This window comes from Rhea pennata, chromosome 5 (assembly GCF_028389875.1).
Source record: "Rhea pennata isolate bPtePen1 chromosome 5, bPtePen1.pri, whole genome shotgun sequence".
Classification (NCBI taxonomy): Eukaryota; Metazoa; Chordata; class Aves; order Rheiformes; family Rheidae; genus Rhea; species Rhea pennata.
In genome coordinates this window covers 33,417,083-33,439,509 of record NC_084667.1, presented here as the reverse complement: position 1 = coordinate 33,439,509, position 22,427 = coordinate 33,417,083, and the positions used below count along the sequence as shown (strand labels likewise).

At 34.3% G+C, this 22,427-nt stretch overlaps 1 protein-coding gene across 20 annotated transcripts in view; it reads right to left on the bottom strand.

Moving 5' to 3' along the window:
- The window catches only part of IRAG1 (inositol 1,4,5-triphosphate receptor associated 1), a 78,595-nt gene that overhangs the window by 31,846 nt on the left and 24,322 nt on the right, over positions 1-22,427 (bottom strand). For 14 of the 20 annotated variants that reach the window (XM_062576061.1, XM_062576072.1, XM_062576073.1 and 11 more), the window contains 3 exons: positions 14,244-14,435; positions 6,386-6,486; positions 3,115-3,185 (listed from right to left, as the gene is read on the bottom strand). The exons of 3 other annotated variants lie outside the window; for them this stretch is intronic. In XM_062576061.1, coding sequence (XP_062432045.1) covers positions 3,115-3,185; positions 6,386-6,486; positions 14,244-14,324 — 253 coding nt within the window. In that variant the 5' untranslated portion in view covers positions 14,325-14,435. The remainder of the gene's footprint in view (positions 1-3,114; positions 3,186-6,385; positions 6,487-14,243; positions 14,436-22,427) is intronic. 3 more of the 20 variants (XM_062576074.1, XM_062576075.1, XM_062576080.1) reach the window with 2 other exon arrangements.

Here is a 22,427-nt window from a genome sequence, read left to right as displayed (position 1 = left end):
CCTCTCAGTTTGTTTTAACCTGCAAACTTGATGTGAGTACACTCTATCCTCCTCCTCCAGGTTTCTGATAAAGATGCTGAGCAGGACTCTTTCTGGAGCAGGTTCCAAGGAACACAACCAAAGGCCTGCCACAGCAGCAGGAATAAAGGGCAGACTTAAAACAAAGCTCTTTTCTTTGACAGAATGACATCTGGGTTTGTTTCTTTCAAAGAAACTCCACTTTTTACTGGCCTCCGAGTACGACCAATGAGTCACAACCCCCAAACCCACACCTGAATTACTAATTTAAAAGATTGATCTCAAAACTGGAGCTAACACACACGAGAAGTCACAACCCTCTGAAGCCTCAAAACAATCTTTCAGCAGGCTGTCTCCTAACTGCTTTTTATAGACAAACCCATGCAGCTGAGTACACAGATACGAAAGTGTCAGAATTATAAACTATTAAATGTTAATTTTGACTGTTACTAACATAAATAGTTAGCACTTTCTATCTACAGGGCTGAGAAGCTAATTCTAGTACAAATGAAATACTACTTGTGTATTGTTCTTCATTATCTTATTAAGAAAAAGGCAATATTAAGGCTGTTCTGCTAAAAATTAGAAAAAACTTCAGCTTTCTAGTTTTGTGAAACTAGTCTAGGATCCCAGATCTATAAAATTATTATTGTATCTTTGTCCTGTCACATGTTTAATTCCAACAAACTAACCCTCTTAAATCCACAAAAAGGGAAATGAAACATATACTAACACAGTCCATTCTGCGTGCCAGTGTTTCAGCTACTTTAGAGGTACCAATGAATTTTTCTCTTCATGCAAGAGTTCTTATGCAAGAGAAAGTAGAAACTTATCTAAAATTTAGGGGAGGTGGTGTAGCCATTTTTGAACCTTAGAGAAAAATGATCTGCTCTTATCAGCAGATCAGTGCTTCTTATCAGATATATTTGCTAAAATGCCAGGAACCCCAGACCTATTGGAAAATTCAGAACTGCCTCATAAATCTCCAGGCCTGTGTTCATTGTATTGATCAAGAACAACTCCACACATTTGTTTCTTAATGAAAACAAGTTAACAGGCCTTATTAATTAGAGTCCTTAAAAATCTTAATTAATAGCTGAGTTGATGAAAGAAATTTTTTATATTTTCAGTATCAGAGAGGTAGAACAGTTAAGGGCTCTAATGTTACTTGCTTTCACTTGTTTTGACATTTACTGGTGCTTTAATAAAGAAGAAATAATATTGATGCATTGGTTTGGAGATGCATAAGAACTAATCACCTTAGGCAATAGTAAAAGGGTGCTTCCCTTTAAAAAGCCAGACCTCTAGGACTAGAATATTCAGCTGATAAACCTGCTGTTAAGTCTGTCACAAAATCAGTATTTTTTTAAGGTATGCACAAACATAGGTAAACATAGAACACAGAGAAGACGACGACTGTATTCCTGCACAGCATAAAGCAGTGATAACTGGCTCAAATCAAGTTAATGGCTTGTAACTTGTTGTAAAGATAAAGCTAAGCTTTACAAGTAGAAAGAAATCTTTTACTTTTTTTCCACAGAGATTTAGAGACTACCTAAAAAAAAAGAAAAAAAAAAAAAGAAGAAGAAGAAGAAGAAGAACCTATTTCCCATTGTTTTCCTCTCATCTCACAGGCCATATTTTCTGTCTTCTGTACAAATTTCAAGACTGCGACTTACACCCATCTCATCAATGTTTATGTATCTAAAAGGCTCAGGTTCTGCTACTATAATGTGCTTAAACGTTTAAGTGTGGAGACCTATAAATATACAACATTTCTACTCATATGTAAGTCAATAAAATAATCATAAAATAAGAGCTTGAAGGAGTAGACTTGTAACTAGGCAATACTAATTTTCTCCCCTTTAACAATGGCACAATGGGATTTGAGTATTGCTTTTGATACATTGTTTTATATATAATATATCCATTAACCACTCAAACTGTAACTAGCCTAATGGTTTAAGTTCAATACTGCAAAATTCAGGTTTTTTTTCCCATAAATTGTAATTCATATCCAGTTTTGATTCCCTCCACACATTATACATATGATTTTTGAAAACTCCATATGGATTTAAAAAATATCAACTTGTCTAAATACATTCACAGATTTTTTAAATTAAAATGTACATTCTCACTATTTTTAAATAATCTGTAGAAATTTAAAACAAAGTAGAATACTAGTTATTAAAATATATGTGTATTTCAGCAATGTAACACATTTCCCTATCAGCTGCTCTCTTTGTTGCTGCTTTATTCTAGTTTTCTGGATTTTTTTGGTTTGTTTTTCAATAGGAGTTCTCATTTGCTTACTCCTCCATCCCTTACATGCAATTGTATAAACATACCATCTCCTCTTCATTTTGTGCCTCACAGGAAATATGTAAATAGAGACAAGTAACAATCCAGATGCAAACATACCAAGATTGAGAACTGATGGGAGCTTTGCCACTAACTTCAACAGGATGAGAACATTTGTCACAGTTTGCAGTACTCACAAATCTGCATCCACATCATTAGTCCCCTTGAACAAAAATTTCCTCTATTAGTAGCTACAGGAAAACTAATAGAACTAGTTGCGTAGTAAGGGACTCATTAGAAAAATGAAGAAATGAAGACAACTTGCCTTTAGAGAGTTTGTTTTCATTAAAGGTTTAATCTGATAATATGATAGCCAAACTCAATAACTTGAGACTTAAGCACCTGTTACGCTCTCCATTAAAAAATTCCAATTGCTCACAAATAATCAAAAAACAGTATTACTAAACACTGTTTTGCATACAACAAGAATTTTAAGGTGGTATAACTTACTTACTTCTAAAAAACATTAAGCTAAATATTTAAGCTTAGAACTTTAAGAAATTAACAATACCTGCTATCTTGTATCTGTATCTACCTGCGTGCAATCCACTTACGATTGTAAACTCATGATCACAATTCATCATGCTAGCAGTATTTCCTGCACATGCATTACAGACAATATGTACAGGAGAGAAAGCTCTTGTCAGTATAATCAGACCCTATATTAAGATCTTTACTGTGTGTCACACTTTTTCCAGGAAGACATCTCAGTACAAATGAATAACCACTTCTTACCGACAGAAGTCAATGAACTAACTGGATTCCTAGCTGTACGGTTAGAGTGTCGCCGATGAGGACTACAAGGCCTATAGAAAAAGAGCGGAGAAAAATTATGGGAGCATGCCACAAAAAAAGAAAATGAAAGCAACACTCTCTGCCTCTATATACATTTAATATGAAAAGAAAAAGTACTTGACATTGATCAAAAAAAAAAAGAAAAAATCAACTTTAAAAAATCTGTTGGAATGTTTTGGGGGAAGTATAATATAAAAACTAACTGCCACCCTTCACTCTTCATTTCTCAGAAAATACAGAGTCTAATAGTTCACTGTTGTCCCAAATGAAAAAGGAGGTTTGGACTCTAAAGTAAGTGAGACAGAAGTTTGCACTGCCTTTTGTATAAAAAAGCAAATTCCTTTTTTCATTAATATTTTATAATTTTGTAACTACTTAGGCAAGAATTCCCCTCTCCTATGATGTGAACTTCTCATGTATAAACTCGGTATCTTTCATTACAATATGATCCAGTTAAAACTAACTCCAATTTGCTGGGGACTAGATTGAGCCAATATAAACATTTGTTTTAGTGCAATTCCCCTCATCTTCAAGCAACTGAGAAAAAGTAGCAATTGCAGATGTTGCTTTCAAATGTAAGAAGATTTAACTTTTGCTGAAAACTTCATATACTGTGTGCTTTCAATTTCGGAATAGAATTACATTTTTTAGTTTATTATCATGACTTAAAATTCACATAAATATGGTACATTGCAAAAAACAGTCTTTAGTTTACCTAAAATGTTAGTGCTTCCCAAATTAAATTTTATGACTGAAATAATTTCTTAGCCTACTGCATTGACATGCATTTTTCTGACAGAGATCGCTGTCAATAGCAACATGGGAACTTTCTAGATTTCAGGTGAAAGTGTCAAATTGCTGCTGAAAATTAAATGCTGATCTAGCAAATAATGCTGCTTCTAAAGGGCTGTGTTAAAATTTCGACTTTAAAAAACTTTTGAAGTTTTGAGAAGCACATTTCAAAATATAATGCAAATTACAGTATGGATTTTGATTAATACTTTCTGTTTAGTCTTTCCCATGTTTTAAGTGTAGTGGCAGGTCTTACAAATTAAAAATCCTAGATGACTTATCAGAAGACTGAAAATAACCTTAATTCAGTTGAAAATCCAAGCATTCAAATTCAAGCAATTATAACTTCCACTCAACAGTTTTATTTCACCTATGCTTAAGCTTAAAGTGGTATTCTTGACTCATCTGCCTAAATGGACACAAACTTCTGCTGGGGAAGTGACTGTACTATAGTATTTAAGGGTTATATACTTTGTTCTTCCAACTCTCTAGCTTAGAAACATTATCTACTTAAATTTTCAACTGATAACTATTTTATTTGACAAGATTCAGGAATGCTGTCCTGTTCAAGTTTCCAAGGACTACATAAATATATTTTGCAACTTCACTCAAACAGTAAAACTAAACAAATTTAGCATAGAAATTAAATCTCTAGAACTTGTTCAGCAGTCAGAGTAGACACAGGAGGAAGGAAAAGAGGAAATCAGCAAAAGAAATCACCTTTTTAAATAGAAAAAAACCAGTAATTCAATTTCCAATGCTTTCAGCTCAGCACTGAATTGGCTTTAGAAGAAAATTTTAAAGACGCAGGCTAATAATATAATGATATTCTAATACTTGAGAATATTATTCTTTGAAACTAAAAAAAATTATTTAGCAATACTAGATTACCTACAATTTTTGTAGGTAAAGAAACCGTACACAGTAACAATAGCTTCACTAGTAGCAGCTTAAGTTATTAAGACAGTATACATTTTAAGTCAATACCAAGATAACATGTACAAGACCAAAAGGTAGTTTTACTCTGGAAGTTGTAATATAATATACTAAACTTGTCAAAAGAAGTTAAGAAGCATTTTCAGTAGCTCATAAAACTATAAAATGTAAAGCATAAAAAATACTTGCAAAAGCCGTTAGTAAAACTTGCAATGTATTTTTTATACATTTATAATACATTAATACAATAATTTTCCTCCTTTGGAAATTTACTTGCCTCACAAATAAGCCTTATTATACAAATTGTCCTACACTGTAAGTGCATCTTTTCACAAAAAGCGTATTTCCTCTCTTAGTTAAAAAAGACTTTAGTAATATAAGGACCATGCAAATAGATTGTTTGTAAGAACAAAATAAGTTTGCTGCTGCACCTTCCTGGCAATAGAAAAAATGATTGCAATAAATTGCAAAAACTACTGATACAATAGGTAAATTTTTTAGTGTGATGCTGAGAATATTGTAATAAAAATAGGACTGTAATAGAGCTATTTCTTTAATTCAAGAAGGAATGCAATACACAGTCTTTGTACATATTATATGCCCATTGTTGGAGTCAGCACTTATGGGTGAGTATACTTTGAGGAATATATCTCTCTGGTATTTTTTTAAAAAAAGGTACTATTTATGTTACAGGTATTAATTTTCTAACGCTACACCAGTCAAAGTTGTTTTGCTTCAGTGGAAATATTTACATGATTAAAATCAGCACTATTAGTACACAGATAATGAGTAGACCAAACAACCAAACTTTGGGATACTGGCTACTAAACTCAAAAAATTTGCATTGCAGTTGTACTCCAGGAAAACAATTGCATTTTTGTTTTGCCTTTTGTTTGTTTGCTTTTGTTTCAGTTGCTCATAGACTAGGTCCAGGTAAAGGCTGAAATCTAGAAAGGAGGAGTTTTATGCATTACCTAATGTGTGCCATGCATGGATTCAGTTGTCTTTGCAGTGACATAAAATTGTACCATGCACCATTATATACCTACAAAATGATTTGATCAAGCAATTTTTTCCTTACCAGGCCACATGTGATTTGCTAACAGAAGAATGGATTTCAAAAATTATACCTTTTGATCCAAATTAGGCAAAAATTTGATTTACTTTTTTGTTTTAGTTTCAAACTCAAATTATGCTATTCTGAAACTTCAGAAAATTTAATATAAACTTAAAGAATACTGAGTTAGGATGGCAAGATTAGAGCTATATACAAAACTCTATTCTTCTCATATCAATTATACTACCATCACCCCCCTTTTCTGCATACAAAAATCACCATCAAAATGCAAACACAATATGATCTAGTTACAAATAGAGCAATAATATTTTAATATGATACACATTTCAAAGCAGATTCTTCAAAATACAGCTCCTGGAATTACTGTACAATCTATGCATAGATTGGTAATGTATTATGTAGTACCTGTTAACCAGATTTTTATCAGTTTCAACAGCTGTCGTAACAGCATTCTCTGGAAGAACAATAGAAGGTCTACTGCATGTTGTTATTTCCACAGTAGGGTCCTGAATGATTCGTGACAAATAAAAAAAATGTAGTTAAAAAGCAATTAAAAACACTGAATATTGATGCTCTGTGTGGAAAATAACATGTACTTCTCAATTTAGTTAAAAGAAAAAATGATTGAACTCAGTGAGAACAAGCTTTTCTATGACAAAACAAATGTGAATCAGAAGCCTGTACTTAAACCATTAAAAAGAAATGATGGAGACCTGGACTATCCATTTTCTTTACAAGAATTTAATGTATGCAGGCTAAATTCAACAAGCATGCAATTTCTAGGCAAACTGTAGAATGGTAACTTCCAAAATGCATTTTTCATGTAGTAGCCCATTCTTCTACTGAAATACACATATAACACTTACTGAACTAATAAGAGCCAAATGCATGCAAGAACAAAAAAGAATCATGTATAAAAGAGGGCTGAATTATGCACACAAACCTCTAAATAGCACTGGCATGTAATGAATGCTTTAATAAGTGCACTGTTAAGTGTATATGCACTACACAAAAATACAGAAAATAATTACATGATTATATGGTTAATTTCTTACTTTTTCCCATTAACTGGAAAAATGTAGCTGCAATATTTAAATAAAATGCAACATCATTTTTAAATGACAAAAAGAACTAGCATTGAATATCAATTCATGCTTATTCTCTTCTCTTAAAAAAAGACTAGAGAACTTAATTCCACACCTTAGTGTGGACTCCCATCATGGTAATGACAATCAGCTGAAGAGCAGGAATCTGCTTTCTGTGAGATATCCGAAATTAAGATGCAAACTGGAATAAAGACCAGTGAATTTCTCGTACATAGTCAAAAGATGCTGACTTTTACCCCTTTCTACTATATTCGGATGTATAAATAGTCACCCCCTGAACTGCTGAAAGGTAACATTAGCACCCTGATGTTTACAGTAAGTCAAGAAGTTGGAAGAAAGTGATTCTCATAAAACTATGCACAGGGGTGGGGAGTGCAGGCACTTTTTAAAAGCGTCAAAAATTTTTATTTTTTCAGAAAAACACGAGATAAGTAGATTACATCATAGCACTGTTGGTATTTATTTATATTTGGAAGGAAAAATTCCCAGAAGCAGCAGGGGACTCCCATCAACCACAATTTGAAAAATTTACAGAATTTGTTAAGTCTTCACATCCCAGTTGCTTCTTCTGGGCACAGGAATGTACAATGAATATTGTATTTTATTTAGTTATTTTGAGTTTAAATTTTTATTCAAATTACCTCCCAAAGTTCCAAAAGAAGTTTTTTACTTCAACTGGCATTACTTTATCTAAAGTTTGATTCTCAACACTTCTCAATTTTCTAAAAGAGCAGGTTTGCTATCCATAGCACAAATCCACATATGCTCAACTGCAATAAACATTGTTTAGCTTTTCTTGAAAAAGTACCTGCTTCTGATCACACATACAGCTTTTAAGCAATAAGAAGACAGTTTACCCACTAAAAGTTTGCCATAACTATAATAAATACAGAATAAAAATTTAGTTAATTTAGTACTATTTAATATGAGAGACAGGTAATAAATGCTCTTATAAAAGCACTTAATGAATGAAGCATATAACTGTTCATAGTTCAATATGTCATTGTTTTAAAGCAGATAAATTTCTCAATAAAAGTTTAAATTATTTCCAACAAATTTACAATAATTTTTTTTTCATTCATCTAATATCATGTGGGGAAATTAGTGTAATCATAGGATTTGTTACACAAACAGAGACCAAGAGTTTAAATTGAAATGAAGTTATATAGAAATACAGAAAGATATTATCAGTCAGCTAGCCATTAGCCACCAGGTACCACACTCCTTTCATCATTTCTCCAAGTACCAAAGTACAGGCTGAATTCTGAGAATTCTGAATATGCGATAAAATTAAAATATATAGCATAATCCTTCTTCCTCTCAAATGCAAACAGAATATATTTTGGTTAGAACATCTGATTTAGGATTCTTGATTCAGTTTAAATGGAAATTTGTACTAAAATTAATAAATGCTCTCCAAGCAGCTCCACAATTCTATCCTCATGATTCTCACATGACATTCCTGTGTAAGTTCACATTGCTAATCACAGGAGAGAAGGATATGAAACACACCTAAAAAATAACATGAAGATTTTAAATTTAAGAAAAATATCCCTGTAATATATTGGGGAAAAAAAAGTTAAAACATAAAAACCTTATTATGTGATACAAGTATTCAGTTAATACTGTATTAGAACAGCTTCAAAGCAATATTTAGTAGTATTCTTGAAAATGACAGTGAGCAAAGCATTTTACTTGCCTAACAGTCAAAGACAAAAATTTAGCTTAATGTCATGCTTATAGGACTAAGCAGCTAAGTGAACATGCACATTGTTTATACTAATCTCATGAATGACCAAGAGTAAAAGCTTTTGAATGACATAAGAACATCAGCCTAAAAGTCACTAAACTCAGTTTTTAGGATTCTAAAAGACTGTATTAACTATTAGTTTAGATGAAATATATTACAGTAATCTTGGTCAGCAGCTATAGTTGCGCTTTTATGGGGCTGAAAACTCATGTTTCTCTATTGTCCAAATCTACTGTGCTACATCTGTATATATGAGGGCCAGAGGAGACAGAGCATGAAGTTATTTGCAAGGCCAGCTGGCATGAAACAAGAGAAATCTTTATACTCTACAAAGCATTCAGACTAATACATGCAGATCTTGGAACAGGAGCTCTAACTGGAAGCTTATGCTTTTTCCTAGTTTTGTATCTGCACAAGGATGAGACAGTTTAACAAGCAGCATGTTTCCTAACTAGGTCTGAACTCAGAGAATATACAGTTTGTGAGGTACACAGGGGTTTTTTTCCCCCTCTATTTCACTGTGCTCCCTGATGCATCCTGCCTAACCTGTATCATCAAGTTTTAATAGAAACAATGTCATTAACAGAATACATCAAAAGCAAGATTAACTTCATCCTTTGTGTGCTCTAGAGGTTTGTCTCAACTATAGGCAAACATCTAGTAGGACAGTCAAAAAAAAAAAAAAAAAAAATTTCATTGTTAGAGTTATATCCATGTTTGTATGTATAAAACCTAAATCTAGAAAATAGTACAACGAACATAAAATGCTGTTTGAAATTGTAATTATGTCCGTATACTTACAAGACAGAAAGGAATTATGGGGTCATTTTTACTGATTTTAGAATACGCAGAAATTTATAGGGCAGCACACATACAAGCCATAATAAAAGAATAACACTAAACTTGAAAAACTAAACACTAAAATATCAGTAAATGGTACAAGATTTGCCCATAGAACGTGATTTTGCCCTCTTTAAATATAATCACAATGAAAACTTTAAAGACAAGATCACCTACATCTTTGGCAAAGAATCAGGTCTGTGTATAGAACGAGGTTTGTAGAAATGCCTTTTAATATATTTGAAAGTCATGAAGTAAATAAGGTAGGGCAATCATAGTTAAGGAGACTTTCATTCTAGCATTTCCTAAGCTTTCAACGCTTCTTTATCTGTACCAACATTCATTGACAGTATCTTTTGAAGAGAATATCTAAACAAAACAAAATGATTCTTCAGAAGTTGTTAAAAGATTACCATTCTGTTATATCGGATTAACATTCACATAGATCTTAAGATTTACTGATGTCTACCAGTCTACTGAAAACACTGGCATCCTCTAAACAGGTCATTAAAGCAGATAAGAAATTGTTAGCAGCTTTCACAGACACTTGTTTGATAAGGATGAGTCTCAGATCCTTGGCTTTTCTCTGGAACCAGTAATGAGACCATGCTCCATGCCCAGACTTTTCTGTTCCTTCCCCTCACCTCCCAATAACCCCTCCCCACCCAACTCACAACCTTGATGCCACTGGCCTCCCTCCCTCCAACCTGACCCTATCTCTAACCCCAAAATAACCTCACAGTCCAACCTGTTTCTTCTCAATGTATACACTGTTTTTCAATGGTTTCATTTCCACCAATTACGTATCCTTGTCAAGACACTTTGACCAGTTGATTCTCATTTGCACCATTATTTCTGTATTCCTCGTTTAATGTGTTTGTAACTTTTTTTTCTTATATTCCTGTTTGCCCTGTCCTTTCTGTCTCTTATTTTCCATCACTCTCCCACTCCCTATCCATATTCTGCACTCTCCATACTAGCTTCCAGACAAATCTACTCATTTAGCTACCTCAAAAGCTGTATCATCTGCTAGTACCACTGTCTGCCTCCTCCCAGTCTGCTGTTTTTTGTTCCAAATCATCCTCCCCTAAAAATTCAGAGAAAAATTGGCTCCACCTCTGTAACTCAGGTTGGGAATTTATTCAGATGCTGTACAAAAATGCTCATGTGCAATCTAGTCTTGTATATGGGCTTGTGAAGGCATGGACATGCTTGTTCTGTGAAGATAGCATGTGCCATCTGGACTTGTAACAGGAGATCCAAAAGGCTCAAGGATGCTCCGGGAGGATGGGATTTGTAGATTCTATCCATTAAGCTCTAGAAAGTCCTCACTAAGCACATTAAAAATGTCTTTTTAAAAGTCTTATCACCCAGCTAAATTCAGATGAATTTGAACAGTAGTGGACCTCTCTGCTAATAACGCTACCTTAGTCAGAGTCAGATGATAAAGCTTTCTATATGCTAGCTGAATTCTTTAAAGAACAGTACAAAAAAATCCTCTGCTTTCTAGCCTCATTGGAAATTAATAAAAAGTTTTAACTAAACTTCTGAACAAATTTGGCCAAAAACAGACACTTGCATGAAAGGCCTCAGAAAAACTATGACTCAGAGCAGTCTTCTGAGAGAGATGGCATTTAGATAAGCTTAATTTTAAATGTTTAAGAGAAGTGTTGAGCTGAGTTTAGCAAGAAAGATAATGAAATGCAGTTGTAACTTTATTTAGTTGTAACTAGCAGAAGAACAAACAATAGAACAAACAAAAAAAGAACAAAATAAATATGGGACATTTCCTTAAAAACAGAACAGGTAACACACAGTGATTTGACAAAAGTATAACACAAATTGAAATAAGAAATAGTCAAAAAAGAAATGCAGAAATTTAAATGTAGGAATAAGCAGTAGAAGAGAAGAATTATGAGTGTCTGAGACAGAAAATGTCAAAAGAGCAAAACAGCCACTAAAGTAGTGTTCAGGACATGGAGAGAACAGGAAGCTGGAAAAAGAAAAGGGATTTTGATTCAAGAAGAGGGGATGATGGTAGTTCACAATGAATTCTAAAAATGTAAGGTAGTTAATGGGACACTAAGTCTTGTAACAGTAAGGATCTAACTTTCTTGGCTGCAAGTACTCATTACAACTACAGAAATTGTTTCTTAATATTAAAAACCTAAAATAAATTAATAAAGATATAATCAAGAGCATATTAAGTCTACTGCAGTAAAATAAAACTTCATAAATTAGAATATGGAAATGATTAAAGGTGACATCTGATTTATACTGGGAGAAATCATTTTATACGAAACATTTCTGAAGTGTTCAATAGTTACTGGAAGCGTAACAGGACAGCACACAAACGGGGTTCAACTACACACTCTTAATTCAGATGACATTCCAAACAAATTAAAGTGCTTTGAATTAGGCTGACTGCTCTCACACCAACGTCAATAGGAATTCTACATCTACTTCCCTCCAGAACAGTGAGTTAATGAATATTTTGGTGAACATTGTTTAGGTTAGCCAGAATGCTCAATACAAGGTGCTGCAAGAAAAATTGAAACGGGAACCCAGATTTTTCTTCTCAAAATGAATAAAAGAAACACAATCCTGGTCTTCCACCATGTAAGAGATACATGAAGTGAGCAAGAAACTATACCCTATACAAGGTTCATTCTCTTTCTCCCAGAAGTGTTTTGTGGATGTGTGTGCATTTGTTCGCATACAGTGGAAAGGTGGGGGACCATCTCCTGAAACAGGATGAGAAACTTGTTAGACAGACAGCACTGCAGATAAGATTCCAAACTTGGAAAGTTTTGTTCAGTGGCAGAAAAGAATACATCCTGGAAAAAAGTCTGCCAGTTGTTAGCTCCTTCTGATGCCTTCTCCTGGATTGCAACTCCTCATTCCATGATGTTACATGAGGAGACCTCTTAATTAAAGTTTTATGCTCTTTGTTTTGAGTCCTAATTAAAACTAACTTTATAGAAGTTTTCATTATTAGAGCAGTAAAGAACTATTTTGTTTACCAGTTTCAGCTATTACTTAGCCATGCTGTAGAATTCAGCATGCAGCAAGACACAAGAGAGATAACAGGTATGTCCAAAGTCAAATCTGCAGCCAGAATACTGGCTGGTTGCAACCCTTATCTTAAGTACTTAGGCAAGCTCTTGAGTAGTGTATTGGTTAAAATAATTCCACTGTTGTTTTATGCCTAAAAATAGTATTTATCTTTAATAAAAAGACATTTTGCTCAATTAACTTATTCCTGAAGTGTCACATTGTTGTAGTTTATTTCAGACCTACCTCTAAAAGGTAGATATTATGTCTCTCTCTTTCTCTCTCTCTCTCTCTCTCTCTCTTTTTTTTTTTTTTTTTTTTTTTTATTATTATAATAGGTGGTTGGAATGTTGCATTTCTCCCATTCAACAAGCACACTCAGGCTTAGGTTCTGCTAGCTTTTCACATTTTTCTCTCTTCTGGTATGCGTTACCCAGCAAATCTTTTATACTCTCAAACACATTTTTCACATGTGTGTGTAAAAATAATTGTCTTGGCCTAATATATGTTCTCAACTAATAGTCTGGTAAACTTGCAAACATCTAGGGTGTTTATCTTAAGCCAGGAAACTAACACTCAGCACAATGTGCAATTTAGATGGAACACATGACAAATCAATGTTGGGTTCACTGCTGACAATACTTTCCTACAATGGTAAAGTAGCGGATGTTTTCACCCAGAGTGTAGAATACAGTGTCCTCAAGTCCAGTGACAGTGATACATTTTTAACTGAGGATGTGCCAGATCATAAATCCTCTCCTTCTTTATGTCAGCTTGCATCAAACAGGATGACCTGTGATTCTGTAATCATAGTAAGGTCTTTGGTTCAGCTAAGTAAACAATGTATTTAATTTTTTTTTATCATTGATACAGATTATTCAAAAGGAAGAACTGTCATCACTTATCCAATTTTATAATTTATCTGCAAATACTTACAAACATGCATATGCAACATGTTAAACTAGTGTAGCAAAGTGACAAATGTGTCTGGAGAGCACCCATCTGCACATTTTATAGTTCTATTATATGTTCAGTTATTACTGGGGCCAACAAAGTGCTGAGAAAGACTGAATTTCCATCTTTACACATACATGAATTAGACAGTATCTGTCATATCTGTGAAGGCAACATTAGATATTTTAAGACTACAGTGAAGTAAAAGACTAAGCTTTTCCCATAGGCCAAAGTTTTATGGAATAACATCACAAAAGACATCTTTGGACATCTTTAAAATAAATGGTTCAGAATAGATAAATACATAAGCCTCCAGAACACACTGATAAACAGCTATTTCAGAAACTTCAGTTCTCATTCCTTACTTCAAAAAATAAATAAAAAAAAGAATTCTAAGAATATTTTAAAAAGATCATTCATACCTTCACCACTTAATCAAAATAGAACAATACATAGCAATGACCAGTACTATTTACAAACTGCTAAATATACACAAACAGTTTCAGCCTCACGTTTGCAGCATAAGTATCAATAAAATACGTATTTTACAATTGCTTACTTTGGCTGCAGTAGAACTGGCATGTTGTGCCTCTTTTGGTTGTGCCTTATCTTCAGGTAGTGTTGGCATGGTGAACAGCATGAAATAAGTTGTACTGCAATGTGGACTGATGTGACCATGCACTGCTGAGAAAGTCTGTTTTCAAGTTTCAGCCTGAAGGCATAAGTGCTGAGAGGCCTTGTGATCCACACACTGTGTTAGATGCCAAAAATATAAGATCAAGTCCATTTAATAATCTATGTTCTAACACTGAAAACACTTTATAATTACAAACAGTACTGAGTTTTAAAATTTAAAAAAGTCTTGAGTTTTATTACCTAAACCTTTGAAGATGAAGTATAACTTAATAAGTGTATTTAAAAAGGGCAATCTTCCTTGCTTGCTATTCCCATCCTTCCCTCCATTATATAGGACCTTTTCAGTTACTATGACTCTGTTTCTGCTGTGCTTGAACTATCTTCACTAAAATCCTCTAAAAGGAAAGAGCATCCTGGATATCCATAATATGCCTTTTAGCAACTAGCATAGCCCTAAGGCTACAGGGTATCATCTCAGATCTCAAAGAAGGAAAAATTCTAGGAGCAAAACTGGCAGCCCAGATGGTGGCACTCTTCCTTTGAACCAGAACAAAGCCTAGGTGATCTGTGCAAAGACTTTAGAAGCAGCTTCTTGGTTATGTCTACGTAAGACAACACTGTGCAGGACATGTTCAAAGCAAAATAGCAGTAATTGAATAACAAAAAATTCACTGCAAATTAACTAAGGTAACTCTTTTTATTAAAATCAACTTCATCTATTGCTGTCACAAAAATATTATAAGCATTAAAGCCTATAAAGCAGTCTGAAGATGAAAGATGCTAAGAATTCTTCCTTTTAGTTAGAGCACATGTATTAGAAGACTTACCGTGACACCTACTGGGCAGTTAAGGAACACTGCTTATAAATTTACTTGGACATGCCTATGGATAACTAATAACATGTTTATCAGAGATATGCTTGCTACACAGTTCCTGATTACATTAGCAAAATATAACTATATTCATTTTACAGTTCATTGGCAACTGGTACACAGCATAGAGTCTCACAGTCACTCACTAACATAGTAACAACTTCAATAGTGGGCCAAAGAGACAAATATATTCAACAAGCACATGTTCAACATCTAAAACACATTATTTTCTCACATTTGTATCATAATTTTACCCATCTCTGACTTCAAATAAAAGTAAAGAAGTATTCCACAAATAAAAACAGGATTTTAAAATGTTTATTAGGGCAAAATATTTTAAAAATCCCTAATACGATGCAAAACACATTTATGAGTAAATATATTTCAATGCACTCATAGAGATCAGGCAAATAACAGTAACATTAAACCTCTGCATGTTTCAACAGTTAAGTATTTTTGCATCAAACAACAGTTACCAACTGTTAAAATCACATGAAGATGAGACACAGTTGAGGTAACTCAGAAAGTTACATGGATTTGCTTTTCATCTCTGTAACAAAATCCTGGCAGTTGAAGCAATTTCTGACTTTTCAAGAACATAATAAATTCAAGCACAAACAAAGCAAAAGAGAAGTTTTAAATTTGGATATTTATGTAACCTATTTGTGATTGCTTTATGAAGTTATAATGGTTCTGACAGGCTCAACTCAAAAGAACACTGGCCCTGAAAAAATTAAGCCATATCCAAAGTGTATTTATGGAGTCTTATGTGGAGATGTACAGGCTATTGTGTTTAAGTAGTTAATTCCTTGTCTTAGTTGAGTCCCTAATACATATTAAAGTAATGCAAGTCATATTGAAACAGGAAAGAGCCATTAAGCACATCAAGGTTCAGTTCATTTTTCAGATTGAAAAAGTAAAACAAAAATTTTAAAAGAAAAAAAAACAAACAGGCTTATCTAAGAACAGAAAAGGATAAATCCTGAGCTGTGTTGTCTTAGAGACGTGGCACAGAAAGTACAGCCAAGAGAGAGTGGAGAGTAGAGAGATGAACTTATGCCACCTTAGCAACCCTCCGATTTGGAGTGGACTGAGTTCAGCCAGTCTCTGACACAATTAGGACCTTACTACAAGTTCCTTACAAAGCTATCTTACAAACAGGAAACACTTCCAAAAATTTGTGGTGCTGATCCAAAGTAAAATTTCTTCTTTTGATCTTCCTTTTGTTCCTAATACCTCTCCCCAAAAAACAGTTTTAAAAGCTCTACTGGAGCAGCAAAAGCTTGTCTATGATTATTCATGTTCTGAAACAAATGCAGTGTTTGCATACTGTTGATTATACTGCTGCAGTCTGCTGGGCATCAAAGCAAGGACTACTACTTAGCAATATTTTTGACAAAATATATAAGAAAATGGTTTGATTCATGAGCTGTATAAATTGGGATTCCTGAATGATTATTTTTTGAATACAAAAGCTTATTTTTAACTTGTGTAGGGTTTTTGAAGAAAGAGTCACTAAAGGATCTGATCTAATAATCTTGTGCTGTCTAAGCAGCAAAAACATCATACCTAGTAAATGCAAATAGATACAACCAGTGGAGAATTCACACTGTACAGGAAAGAGTTCTGTCATTTTCTGCATCAACTACTGCCTTGTGATACAAGTAGGAAAGAGGAAGAATGGAACAAGATACTAGTGACTTCATGGCTGATTAACCAGGCAATGAAAACAGCCCTAGTAAATGTCAGCGAGAGTCAAAACAGACAGAAAAAGAGGGCATCATCAGAAAATTTTAGCATGAAGTATTTTCTTGCTGTATCTATGAGATACAGATAAAGAAATATCTCTGAAAAATTCATTTCCCTGGAAGATTCCCCTTTAGTAGGGCATTAAGAAGGAGCAGTAAAGCCTCGAAATCTGTTCCACACTTCTATCTGCAAAAACAGCTTACAAGCTTATTAAACCCTGAGCCAAAGTGCAGAAATCATGATTATCTTGGTTATGGCCTGGTTCTCCTGCCAGCTGAGCAGGCTTTGAAATCAAGCTGCAATTAGCTTTGCCAGCTTTCCACAAGCATAATCATATTTCAGTCAAAGAAGAAAATGATAGGTTAACAATAGAGTGAGATACCAACTGAAACAACTGGAACTATTGTCCATGAAAATATTGAAAGAATAGATAAGAAAATATATCTTCAATTTAGAAACAGCCAAGGTGCATGAGAACACCTTAGTGCCCTAGTTACTACAGCAAGTGGAAGATTCTCTCTTCACTTGTGCCGGGCATTGATCAAACTCTGTCTGACCTACTTCTATCCTATAGAAGTCTGTCATGACACTACTGTGATATTTTATCAGAATATATGGTCCCCAAAACAATTCTAAAAACCAATCTTTTCAAAACTGCACAATTGTCAAAATTTAAAATTAAATACTTGCAGAGATTCCTAACTCAACTATCACAAAAAGAATGGATGTGGGTGAAGATCTAGAACCTTAGTCTGCAAGAGCCATTTGCACCTACTAAATGAGTTAAAAAATGAAAACACTTATCCTATTCACTAGATTCTACTTATTCCCACACTAAAATGAGACAATGTAAAGAAAGAAAACAAAAGAAGACAGAGCACACAGTGTTTTTTAATGTTTTGGTCTGTTATTATAAACTTACTGCTTAAAATAGAAAAAAAAAAAAGATCTCCTGAGCTCAAATTTGTAGTCAGATACAGATCAGTGAATGCAGAGAACTTTCTTTTACCACTGTGTAGGCTTAGAGGACAGTCTCCAGGAAATGGTGATCTAGGAGCTCTATTCCATAAAAGGGAAAAGTATTCAGAGGCCCTTGGCTTTCAGACTGTTCCCTCTGCAACTCATTTTACCGCTGCATGGAAAGCTAAGTATAATGAGTTAACTTACCCTCTCTGAGTTACAGCCAAGCACCGTATTAGCAAAGGCTTAGAATAAAGGTGCCTTACTCCATGTCCACTGCTAGTTTGACAGCTGACCTCAAATGCTCTGTCAAATCATAGCCGAGAGAGAGAGAGAGAGAGAGAGAGAGAGAGAGAGAGAGAGAGAGAGAGAGAGAGAAGGCACACACAGAAATAAACAGTCAGGAAGGCATTTTAGTAAGATTTTTTTGACCTCATACTGCCTCCTGCAAAGTCAAGCAACTCTCATTTGTCAGCAATGGCAGTAACATGTTCATTATGAACACAGCTGAACTGAAGACCTTTGAGCTGTTTTTTTGTGACTCTTTGCTGTCCCGCAAAGCAGGTGTAAAAGTGTTAGAAAGGAAGCTTTTTACACTCCCTTTATATAAATGTAAAAGTATATGAAATTCACAGAGCATTTTCAATTAGATTTAGTAACACTGAGTTACTTAAGAAACACCAAGCTGTTATTTCACTCAAACAATATGTGAACAAAACAGGGTCTCTTCCCTATCCTCTACCATATAATAAGCTTTTCAAACACAAAGCATTATTATAACATTTAAAATGCATAAACATAATTTACTGGAATACACTATCTCAAAAATTTTTAAAACCCATAAAATCAGATTCAGAATGCCTTAGAGGAGCTTTAAGATCCTGCACTGGGACTTCAAAAAATTTGTATAATGAAAACATCCACTGGAAAAGAAAAAAAAATCCAGTTAAAGTTGACTCATTTACATTCTTGCCCTACATAACAAAAGATACTACATGGAAATTGTGAGACACTTTCTTTATTGTCTGCAACATAGATAAAATAACTACAGCTGCTTTTTACTGCATCTAATTTTTAGAATAAGAAGTTAGTTTCTCATATTAAATTAATGATTAAGTTTGCAAGATATTAAGAAACTGCTTCAATCATAGTTTACTAAAAAAACATGGTTGTAGTCTCAGGACTAATATAAAATATGCCCTGTGACAACACTAATGATCCAAGTTCTGCCCACATTAATATCCATATATATAAGGTAAAATCTTGAAGACAAATTAAACGGTGTTTCTATTGACAAGATACAGAACGATACTATTGGGGCATTCACTAACATGTGAATGCAAAGTGTCTCAGCTTTCATCCTGAGAAGTACTGTGATACCATCTGAGCCATTTAAATGACATTTCTAGACAATCAAAACACTTCAAGGTTGCAATCTCAGAGACAAATGATAAATTTGAATAATTTTGTCACAGCAATATTTTAAACATGAAACATTCTAATACTTGACTTTTTAGCTTAATTTAATCCTTTTTTTTTTTCTCTTCACTTGGGGAAATACAAATATAAAGAGCATAGAAGAACACACAGAAGGAAATTAACAAAAGTGCAAGAAGAATAGAGCAAACGTCTCCATCTTCTAACGATCTTGTCTCTCTCAAACTTAATGGGCAGAGTCTTTCTCAAGATTACAAGCTACCCACATGGGACTTGCTTTACAAAGGCACGCTACAGGAAAATCTGCCTTTCTACTTCCTGTTTTCCTCATAGCTCAGGAACACACAAAACTTAATATGGTTAAACAAGAGAAAGGAAAAGTTATGACAGGCAGAAAGTACTGGACAATGCTGGAATAACTAGAGTTCTTTATTTACTTATAAAATAAATACAACATTGGGCAAATCAAATTTAAGCTTCACAAAATGTTCCTCTGATGTATGTCTGGCTTGATCTGATTTGGAGCAATCAGGAGAATATCTCTACTGATGTCTAATTATGGTATAAGTCTCTGCTGAGACAAAAAAAAGGGGGGGGGAAAGAAGGGAGCGGCTGATGCTATGTCCATTACCAACAAGACCAACTCCAGTAGGAAGGCATATGGTCATGTATCTAAAATTTTATATAAGAGTTTAAAAAAATCTAATAACCAAGTTCCACAGAGATTCACAGATAATGTTTTCTGGCAGTTGTTGTACATAACTCCAGTAGGATTCATTTTGATCTCATCTCTAGACTTCTTATCCACTAAAAAAAAAAAAATCAACTGACTACTGACTGCACAGATAGTCAACAACTATTTTAACATAGCTAAATGGAAGTTTAAAGACTATAAATGCTTTTGCAGTGGAAGAGTATAAGTCAGCTTTATCCTGTTTTAGCAATATTTATATAATTTCTCTTTTGTTAGTGATTAGTGTTTAGGTTTAACTATTTTGCAGTAAAGCAGTCTGAGGAGGGGCTTGCAATCTTTCTTATTTTTTACAGGAATCTTTGGTTGAATCTTATGCTGAAGACAATCAGCAAGCAAGCGAAGGATATGAAGTTTTAATAATACTGAAGGCCAGTACTTCACTTGCACCTTAGACTAATATACCCAGGTAAAAGAAAGAAGGGATTTTCTTTTAAGGAAAGTGTCCCTTAAACAGCCTTAAAGTTTCTGGACTGTACTTTTTTGGGACAATCAGGAATTAGTACTGCATGAATCAAATTTTTATAAATGACTCAGTTTTGGGAACAAAGTCCTTGTTCTCGCTCTTTTTTTTTTTTTTTTTTTTTTTTTTAATTTATCACTAAAAAGAATTTAAAGGAAATAAGGCCACAAGTAGTATTACCTCCCTTTGAAAGCAAATGGATATGTGAGTTCATAAAAATTACATTCTGCTTCATTGATAGGTTCTATTCATTCTGAGCTTTTCTTTGAACTAATCAGTTTAAGACAAAACTCCTGTAATATAATTTTACTAGGTTAAGTATGTGCCTATGATACTGGACCCAGTCCTCATACGGAAAGAAGAGCCAAATGGAGCTATGGGACAGGAAATGTCTGCGAGATTCTTAGAGCAGAGACTTCTCCCTAATCTTGCCATCGCAAGAAGCTGACATTCTCCATTCCCCATGCTGCAGAAAACAGGGGCATGAGACCCAAAAAGATAGTGGTCCTTCCTCAGTGACTCAGATCCTAAAGCCTTTGTCCATCTGTTTCCCCTCACTCAGTGGTTTTGGTTCAGCAGAAACTAGAGTTCCACAAATTTAACTGGCACCTGGCAGCTGTTTCCAGGGTCATGTTTAAGATGTTATCTCTGAAGTACAGAACTCTAAAATGAATACAACCAAGGACTCTTTGTGGCACAAGAGAAAACAACAGATGCATCTCTCTCCTTTCTTTTTTCCCTGTCCACACAGACCTTTTTGTTTTACTACTGCTCTCCAAGTACCCCTGCACGTTTCATAGCTCAACCGCAAGAGAGCTTCTTCAGGAAGTAGAAGAACTGGAAGTGAATGTGAAGCCACAGGATCACTCTTTCAAATGTAACAGTGAAAGCCACCTATGTATTTCTTAGGGCTTACTAAAGGTTGATGCTCTATTTTTTATCCAATATTGAGATTGGATATCAATCTCAACTAGTTAGAGATCTAAGATTTGAAACATGGTAGATCCTTTACCTCATAGGAAATTGTCTCCGCAAGCCACATAACAAACCTTTGCCACAAATGAATTACTTATTGCACAAGTACGCCCAGAGTCATATTAGGCTGTGAAATACTCTTAACTGCCTAACAGACGTTATGGTCTAGAAGTTTTTAGATATGCCTCCTGCATTTTAACTGCAACTAATCTCTCCTAACCGCATTTCTCATTATCATTTTCAAGAATTCTTTCCCTTGCTTTCAGTAAAAAGCACTCTACTGTTTGTAGATGTTTGTTTCCATGAGCTCTGTTAACTGGCAAACATTAATTTTACCTCGTCCTACTTCTTACTCCTTTTTTCCTCTTCCACCCTCAGCAGGCTTTCAGCTAGAATGCCAGGAAGCAGCCAACAAGCAGCAGAGCTCAGCCAGACGGCCACCGTGCAATCAAGTTGGGAATTTTTTCCCCGGGAATTACTCGGGAATAACTTTGGCATACTTTAAAATATATATTTGGTGAACAAGAAGATGGCACATGTGATATTAAGGAAAAATTAGGCAGGTCTCAAGGCAGAGTTAATAAGTGTTTCTTAACTTGCAGATTATATTTGATAGCCTTGAAGGAAGTGTAGTTTAAAGGAAGAGTATGAATAAGGAGTGGGTGGATATCTGGCATGTAGAATAAGGATATCTAAGCATAAGGAACAGCATACAAGAAACTGTGAAGATGAGAGTGTGAGAACAGTACATAGAGTGTCATTTAGGAGGGTAATTCAGAAGGAATCTAGAGGTAGGAAATATCCAGAGCCTATTGTCTTACAATAAAAAGATAATGACCTTAAAATAGAAGAAAAATCCCAAAAGCTGAAAACGAAACATGAGTAAAAAGATGTTGCTTT